Raw genomic sequence first — 9187 nt, forward strand, 5'->3', positions numbered from 1 at the left:
ATCTTATTTGATTTATTAGGATTTCATACAAATCAAATGGGTCTGATTCGATTTATGCATGAATTTTTTTCAATCCTAGTAAGTCGAATGTGCTCAATTCGATTTACTTAGTAATACAAGCTACCCTATAAATCGAATTTGGCTGCTTCGATTTACTACCATTCTACCAAGAAATATAAATAGATGCAGGCTAATTCGATTTACTAGGGTGCAAAGCATATATAAACGGAGGATTCTCCCATAAAGACGCACAAAACGTCTTTTTGTAAAGACACTTATGTGTCGCATTATTATTGGACGTATCAATGAATTGGTTATTTTTGAATTTCTTAACAAACTAGAATAAAATCAATTTTTTTATAACAATAACAATAAACTCAATTATTATCAAATATGGTCGAACTGACTAATTTACATAACCTACCGGATCATAGTTTTTTTTTAAATAAAAATTAGGGATATATTTGTCTTTTTCATCAAAAAATTTAAACATAATTCAGTTTAAATTGTGTAAATCGGTCGGATCAAATTGGGTCTAATAATTATAATGCGGACAATTGGGTTTATTATTTTTGCTATAATAAATCAATTTTGTTTTGGTTTATTAAAAAATAAATTATTAATCGGTTTAATAAAAATATCCAATAATATTATGACACATGTAAACGTCTTTAAAAAAAATATTTTTAATGTGTTTATCGAAGGGAGCCACTCAAATAAAGGCGCCTAAAACGTTTTTTTAAAGATGTTTTTCAGTAATTAAAATTTAACATATATAATCGATTAAATCATGTTATTTTTGTCAAAATTAGACTAGACAATTTGATTTAATCAAAAAAATAGTGAATCAAATCTTAAATTGGTCTAAATTAATATTATTTTTTTTATAAAAAATGACTACAATACTCTTATTATATTAATTTAAATCAGTTCAAGATTTGATTCACCATTTTTCAGTCAAATCAATTTGTCTAGTCTAATTTTGACAAAAATAACATAATTTAATCAATATATATGTTAAATTTTAATTATTAAAAAATATTTTTATAAAAAGACGTTTTCAGCGTCTTTATCTGAGTGACTCCCTTATCAAAGTGGTCTCCCAATAATAATATAATAATAAGAGGGTTTGTCCAATGGGCAAAAGAAGAAACATGTTAAGAAGAGGGTTAACAAAGACATGAAACATAAGTCCCAAAGTGGAAATCTATAAGGAAGAAGAGATTTCCCAAGTGATACTTCTTTTATAGATATGGTGAAAACAGTAGTAGTGGGTTAATAACAAGTATGTGAATATGATGAAAACTTTATAAATGGGGGCATTGATTGGTGGGTGTTGGTTGATGAAAACCAGTGCAAGTTATATTATGTACTTTGCCTAATATGTAATGTATCATATCCTCTCCCCTAAGTAGTAGATGGAAATCCAGCTCATAGTTCTTGAGCACTCATAGGACCCCATGTGGCCAGTACTGCCAGTTCACGGACTCATAACCTTAGCTTCTATTCAATTCAATGGTTTCTTCCTTTAATTTTCTTTTTTCCAATGCTTCATAAACATATATAAACTAGAGGGTCCTTATAGCTGGCAACAAGCTACATAATCACCCTTTCTTTCTCTGTTCTAACTTCTAATCAGGTCAGTCCAAAACCCATTACACACATCTTAATTAATTATTCCTAGCCTCAATAAGATATTAACTCTTTTAACTCTTAGTGGGAAATGATCATTAAAATCTTGTTGAGTTTTCCAACAAATTTTTGTTATAAAAAACAAATTCATCCATAAAAAGTTTCACCTTATTTTCACCTTATCATTTATGAAGAGAAAAGGCCGTGCTACAGTGCAAACAAACAAAAGACAAAAGTTATATATGTTGTTATTTGATGATTAAAGGCAATGTGTAATATAAACATGATGGGAGTGCCAAACATGTATGATCCAACTATGTATGACTGTGGAAGAATCATACTTTGGAAGAAAAGTAGTATATTTTTTGTTAATTAATTAAGTGGTAGCAAGAGATCAGAAGGGATAGGACTTTGTGGCTCTCATGTCTCCTGGGGCTTGTGGACAAGATAATTAATGATCTACCATATACATCATTAATTAAAAAATAAGTGGCATGTTATTGTTACCCTTATATATAGTTGGTATTAACAATTCTTATTATTGTGGATCATGAATTGACAAGGGAATGATACGATGGTGATGGAAACAACATAACTCATTTCATAATTAATTAACACCAGTGATCTTAGGTTATATGTTTCTTTGTTTTTGCCATTATCTAGGGCTAAGTACGGGTCGATTTGGTTTGGGTTTATGGTAAAATTAGAATCGAACCGATCAAAATATAATTGGTTCGGTTTAGTTTGGATTTGCATTTTTTTTATATGTACTCGAATCAAACCAAATCGATTAAAAACGGATTAGTTCGGTTCGGGTAATTGGGTACCCGATGACTTTGAAATTCATAAAAAAAAACCAAAATTTTATCTTAAAAATTCAACAAGTACAATAAACATGTAACATCAGTAGAAATAATCCAAACATGTTAAACATCAAATACATTAAAAACTAAACTCATTAAAATCCAAACATATTAATAATGAATAATCATTGTCTAATGAAAAAGTCATATATATTTTTTTATTTTTTTATTTAATTAATATATGATCGGGTTCGCGAGTTAGTTCGGGTTCCGCACTTCCAAAACCGATACTCGAACCAATCACTAACAAAAGTTATCGGTTTAGTTTGGGTTGGATCCGATTATCCGTTAGTTTCAGAACCAATTTAATTGGTTTGGTTCAGGTTCGGACGAGTAATCAGGTACCCGCTACCCGTGCTCACCTCTACCATTGTCCCCTTCTCTTGCTGCCATATGGCTGTGGCACATGATTTCCTATTTTCATTAAAGAAAAAAAATTCAAAACCTAACTGTAAAATGTTGGTATTGGTTTGATTTTTGGTCTGTTTATAGTTTAAGATTAGGGGATTGTGGCTTAGGAACATGGGGTCATGTGGATATATATTTTTGGTCCCAACATTAAAAGGAAAAAGGTGTAATAGTGATTGGTGGCAGATGATTACACTAGTGCATGTGTGCACATAACATAGTCAAATGTAATTGACCAACAAATGAAAACTCTCTAGGCAACAAATTAAATTAAAAATTAAAGTAGTGGAGGTAATAACACTTGGTTATATAATAACATAAACATGATGAATAACTCTTGCAATGCAACCAAATTAAACTGCATGGAAAGAAGTGGAGAGGCCAGGGAACTATAAAAAAATTGAGCCCCACTCTGTAACTGAAAACCAAAGCTGCAAAGCACAGCATAGCATGCACCTTATTGTAATAATCCATTTCAACAGTATTAGTTTCTTCTTTTCATGTAAAAATATATTACATGTTTCTTAATTAATTAATATATATATAAAGAAGTTTTTAATTTTGAATAAAAAAAGAGATTGACATGTGGGAGTGTTGGTGGAGAAGTGTCAAAAAAAGAGAAGCGAAAAATCAACGGACAAGAAGATGGAGGACAAAGGGAAAATAATAGAGAGTACTTAGCAATAAGCACAGAGAGAACTAAAAGGGAAGAAGTGATTGGACGGTAGGAAGTGAGTATATTCAAAGATACTATTTTTATATTAATATCAGTTATTAAAATTAATTATTATATATTTATATATAAATATATATTATTTAATGGAGGAGTAAATAGTTAAATTAATCTCTGAAAATTATTCATTATTCAAATTAGTTCTTAAAAGATTTTTTAGTTAAATTCATCCTTTAAAAATTTTAAATTAGTTATGTTAGTTTTTCTGTCACTTTTTTTGTTGATAGTGTCAAAATTTATTAATATGACACGTTAAGTGACACTCCAACATACACTTAGAAGTCTTAATTGATTATTAACATGATTAGTTTATGAAATTAGATAAAAATAACTTCAAATTGAGGAATTTTAATGTCTCAAGTTCTTTCCATAATTAAATTTTTATTTGATCTAATTTTATAAATTTATTATGTTAATAGTCAATTAAAACTATTAGATATATATTAGAAATAACAAAAATACTAACATAATTCACTTAAAATATTTAAAAAATAAATTTAATTAAAAAAATTTTAAAAATTAATTTAAAAAATTGGTAATTTTTTAAGAACTAACTTGATTATTTAGTCATTAATGGAGAGGGACAGAGAGGATGTACACTCACACACTCTCTCTAGTGAGAGAGTTACGCAGCTGTCACTACCCACTACAAAACCATTCTCTTTCTCTTCTCTGTATCTTCTTCTTGGCCAGCAAATTAGCGTTTGCACTTCTCTTTTCTCTGTCTTTCTTCGAGAATGAAACAACACATCTATGGTCTTATTATTAGCATAAGAAGAAGCAGCTTGATTTGAAGGAGCACGCTCTGATCTCTTAGCTTCTTTGGTTGATCATCGGACGATGGCATATCCGCATTACCGGCCACATCAGTTCGGAGACACCACATTCACCAAACTCTTCGTTGGAGGCTTAGCTTGGGAGACTCCAACTGAAGAACTCAGAAAGTACTTTGACCAGTTCGGTGAAATCCTTGAAGCCGTTATCATCACTGATAAGAACACAGGAAAATCCAAAGGCTACGGTTTCGTATGTCTTCTTCTTCTTCTTCTTCTTAATTCTTTTCATTCTTTTCCTTTTCTTCATTGTTTCTCACAACGAATGAAAATAAAGCAGGTAACGTTCCGCGATCAAGAATCAGCAAGGAGAGCATGTGCTGATCCAAACCCAGTCATTGATGGAAGAAGAGCGAATTGCAATATTGCTTCTCTTGGCAGGACTCGACCATCACCACCCCGAGGTCAATTTACATTTACACCCCTTATAGGAACAATTAACATTGAGGTTCTGATATTGGTAAAAACTCAGGTGTAGTAGACTTCAAGTGAAGTTGATACATGAGAATCGTTAGATGAAAATTTAGTCTAACGACTTTTAGGTATTAACTTTAGGTGAAGTTGACTGAGTTTCCACCTCTGATATTAATATATAAATATATAATGCAGGCAGGAACTATATGGTTCAAGGAGGAGGAGCAGCACAACAGGGTGGTGCGGCAGGGGCGTCGTACGGCGGTGTTCCGGCGGGAGCAGGACCGTCATCATTGGGAGCAGCACCACCACTAATGTACCCGCCACCGTATGGGTGAGTAAAACTCTTCATTTACTGTGTCACCCATTAATAATTATTATCGCTTAGTCAAACCTCCGTGGTCCATGTTATTAATGTGGAACTGCATGTATCACATACTTTCTACTCTACGTATTTTTGAAATGGAAGGATTAATAATTAATAATTTAATATTAAATATGTTTCGGTAAGATACAAATATTTGTCGAATACATATACGATGCTTGACTGCTCCCCCACCATTTTCAGTAGGTATCAGTGTCAGCCCCAAAATCATGTCCCAACAAAAGTACAAAGGGAAAAAGGTTGCTCTGACCATAGTACTTAACGTCCATTATTGGCCCCCTCTAATTTTCCATAATCTCAATAAACTTAATAATATTCCCACCAATCCTCTTCATCTTCATTCTGCACATAGGGATAATAAGGGAAAAGCACATTGTATCAACAATGGTAATAGTAGAAATGCTGGTGGTGATAACAGGTAGTGATAATAATAGAGGGATGTAATCTGTGGTAATGGATGGATGTACGTATATTTATGTCTCACAGTGGTCCTGCATCGATCAATTAATTTGATTTATGATCTTGTACATGATAAAATCTCACAGCTCTCGATCGGTACTTTTGCCTGCTTCTCAAACCATTCAGTCATTTTCACACCAGCGATGTTATTGTTGTCTAATTACAAATGTATATATATCTTTCCTGCTAATTTGTTTTTCTTCTTTAAAAAGAAATAAACACACACTATTAAAGGATGTTCCACTTATAAAGGTAAGTGGACTTATTCCTTTTTGGACATTTCTCATTTCTCAATGCTAGCTCTGGATATAGTAGACAGAGAGAGAGAGAGAGTGTGAGAGATTCCAATAAGTTGATAATAAGGTAGATTAGAATAATGTATGTGAGATGTACATATATCAATTAAATAACATTAGCTGAATGCTTTCTTTACTCTAAAGCAAAGGAATATGGTAAAAATATGTTGGAAACACAGGTGAAGTAAACTTGACGTAAAGTTGATAATCAAAAACTGTTATATAAAAATTTAGTCAAATCATTTATATCATTTAACAACTCTCAGCTATTAACTTTACGTGAAGTACAGTTGACTGCACCTGAGTTTTCACCTAAAAATATATGGAGGGTTCTGAAATTAGTTTGTGAATTTCACGCAACTAAACTGACTCAAATTTAATTCTTTAATTCAATCACAACTTGATCAATCAATAACTTGCATGGTAAGTAGCCTATCAACTTGTTAGTTCCTCCCTTAAACATACACTACAAATTGATCACACACAAGTTATATATAACAAAAGGAATCGATGAAGTCATAACTAGTTAATGATTAATACAATAATGCAGCCACACATATTTAATTTCTCATCAATCTCTCATTATACAATGATGATCAATATGGGAGCCAGTCACATAAAACGTCACTGGTATTAAATGATATTACAGTCCTCAGTAGAGACATACATATTGAACAGAAGTGCAAGACAAGAAAAGAAAGAGTGGTGCCATTTTAAGTCATTGCTTCTTTTTATAAGAAAAGAATAATATAAATCATTGAATCATGTGTATGTTTGTTAGTTTTTCTTTTTCATATTACATATATACCACATTATTAATTAAATTATTGTTCCTTTCATTTTTACTACTCTTTCAGCTACCCAACCTACACTCCTGAATACGGGTACCACCACCAAGTAAGCACCTCTAACTTTTAATTATCCCTCTACGTATATCCTCTCTTTCAAAATTATTACATATCGACTTCATGTGAAGTTGATACTCAGAGCTGTTAGATGAAAATTAGTCAAATCATCTAACGATCTCTCAGATATCAACTTCACGTAAAGTCGACTGCACCTGAGTTTCCACCTTAATAAATTTGACTTAATTATTATTTAATAGTAATTCTCTTTATATTATATGAATATAAATATAACTGCAAGTCAGTTTTTACTTTATTATAAAAACAAGATATTATCTAAATTAAGAAAGTAATATAATGGGAAACAGTTGGATAATCTTTAATGATTATAATAATGTGATGAACACATAGGCGACATTGTACACCCCACAGATGCAGCAAGCGCAATATTATCATCATCAGCAACAACAAATATATGGATCACCATCATCCGCTATGGGATCACCATATTACTATGGTGGTTACTCAATGCAAGCACCAAGAAGCACATTACTTTCTTCACCGCAGCATGCAAATCGCTTACCACCACCAGCTGCAGCTGCCGGACCCTCCTATGTATACTACCCTACCACACCAATGGAACCCTCCTCCTTCACTCCTTACCATCATCATCCTCTCCAACAACCAACGATAAGGCATCCCTTTCCATCTCCTACTGGTACATACATGCAATGCAACTTAATTTCTCTTCTCATTAATATTGATTCTTTTTGGTTTGATATGTTTAACTAAAAATAAAAATTTATATGCAATTATTTTTATATAAAGTTAATATTTCTCCCTAAAATATATATTAAAAATAAATGAAAAGAAGTATATTGATATGATTCCTTTTTTCAATAGTTGGTTGATCTTTCTTTCCTTTCCGTTACATAAATCTCAAAGAAAGACACATGCACATATGGCCACGCATAGAGGGCAGTGCAAAGACACACATAGGTAGATATATGAATTATGAAGCAGTTACTGACAGAGAGAAATACATAAGAGAAATAATGAAAATGGGAAATGGAGGGTGGTGGCAATATTATATGTGGGGATAGGGGTCCACATGGGGAAGGCAGAGAGCCATGTGAATGAGCTGTCTTGGTTGTGCCGTATATAAAAAGATTATAATAATAAAATGATGAAAATGGGTCAAAGTGGGATGACAGAGAGGAGAAGATAGAGGTGGAGAGGGTCATCGTGTAAAGTAACAGGGATGCATGTGGTTTTCTCAGTATTGCGGTGGTTAAATTCTTTAAGATGCGGTCAAACCTTCTTTCTTACATGCATTGGCCCACATTGCATCTTTCCATATATCACTCCTTGCTGTAACTTTCGTATTTCAATAATCAAACCCCACCTTGTTAACATTTTTATACTGCTTACATCAATTTTGGTCTACTTTTAATTCTAGACAAATACATAAAATGGTGGAAACTCAGGTGCAGTCGATTTCACGTGAAGTTGATATTTGAGAGCTGTTAGATGATTTGATTGATTTGACTAAATTTTCATCTAACGGCTCTCAAAATATCAACTTCACATGAAGTCGAAGTCGACTACACCTAAGTTTCCACCAAATAAAATAGTCTCTTTCATATTGTAACAGTACAAATGTAATATATAGGGTATAGAATTGACTTTGTTTAACCGATTCTGATAATTTGTACCGTATGAAAGTGATCTGAAGTAATACTTAACTTAGTATATAGTAGTATATATTATTACCAATAAGATATAGCAAGATTTGAGTTTTTGTTTTAGTACTTGCTCTCACACTGTCTCCTTTATAATCCAATGTGAATTATTGGTGTATTATGGTGTTGTTGTATTAATCAGATCTACAAACTCAGCAGCAGCAACGAACATCATCATCATCAACTGAAACAGCAGCAGCTGGAGGAGTAGTTATAACTTCATCAGAAAGTTCGAATACCCAGCAAGGGAAGAAGAATAACTAATAGTAATAAAAATATATACACCATGCTAAGTTTCAACTGTATAATCCTTCAAGTTGAACTTTTTCATCACATTATTAATTCTTCTTCTTCTTCATCTTTATTTTCACCCATCATCATATCTTCATTTTTTTGGGTCCACAAGCTGTCACTTTAGCTAAACAATAATGGGTTAGCTGATTACTTGTGTTCTCCACAGCTATGGCATTCAAAAGATCATCCATCATGGACTAATCAACTACTTCATTCAGATACCATCCCTCCTCATCCTCCTATTTTTCCTTTTCTTCAATCCCTCTTCACTTAATATTTATTA

The 9187-nt window shown here is 32.2% G+C and overlaps 1 protein-coding gene across 2 annotated transcripts; it reads left to right on the forward strand.

Moving 5' to 3' along the window:
• LOC107606157 (RNA-binding protein 38) lies at positions 4223-9182 on the forward strand. 2 transcript variants are annotated; one of them, XM_016308152.2, is made up of 6 exons: positions 4223-4662; positions 4750-4873; positions 5079-5217; positions 6881-6920; positions 7280-7586; positions 8753-9182. In XM_016308152.2, the coding sequence occupies exons 1-6, from the start codon at positions 4477-4479 to the stop codon at positions 8872-8874; spliced, it is 918 nt and encodes a 305-aa protein (XP_016163638.1). In that variant the 5' UTR covers positions 4223-4476; the 3' UTR covers positions 8875-9182. The 2 variants fall into 2 exon arrangements, with proteins under 2 accessions (XP_016163638.1, XP_020962124.1); XM_021106465.1 differs by having other exon boundaries at positions 8770-9182.

This window comes from Arachis ipaensis, chromosome B07 (assembly GCF_000816755.2).
Source record: "Arachis ipaensis cultivar K30076 chromosome B07, Araip1.1, whole genome shotgun sequence".
NCBI classification, from domain to species: Eukaryota; Viridiplantae; Streptophyta; class Magnoliopsida; order Fabales; family Fabaceae; genus Arachis; species Arachis ipaensis.

Bases quoted from the DNA above. Each gene is read 5' to 3' on its own strand.
- LOC107606157 (XM_016308152.2), top strand. From the start codon at position 4,477: ATGGCATATCCGCATTACCGGCCACATCAGTTCGGAGACACCACATTC. The intron at 4,663-4,749 runs GTATGTCTTCTT...AAAATAAAGCAG, and splicing joins AATCCAAAGGCTACGGTTTC to GTAACGTTCCGCGATCAAGA. The intron at 4,874-5,078 runs GTCAATTTACAT...TATATAATGCAG, and splicing joins TCGACCATCACCACCCCGAG to GCAGGAACTATATGGTTCAA.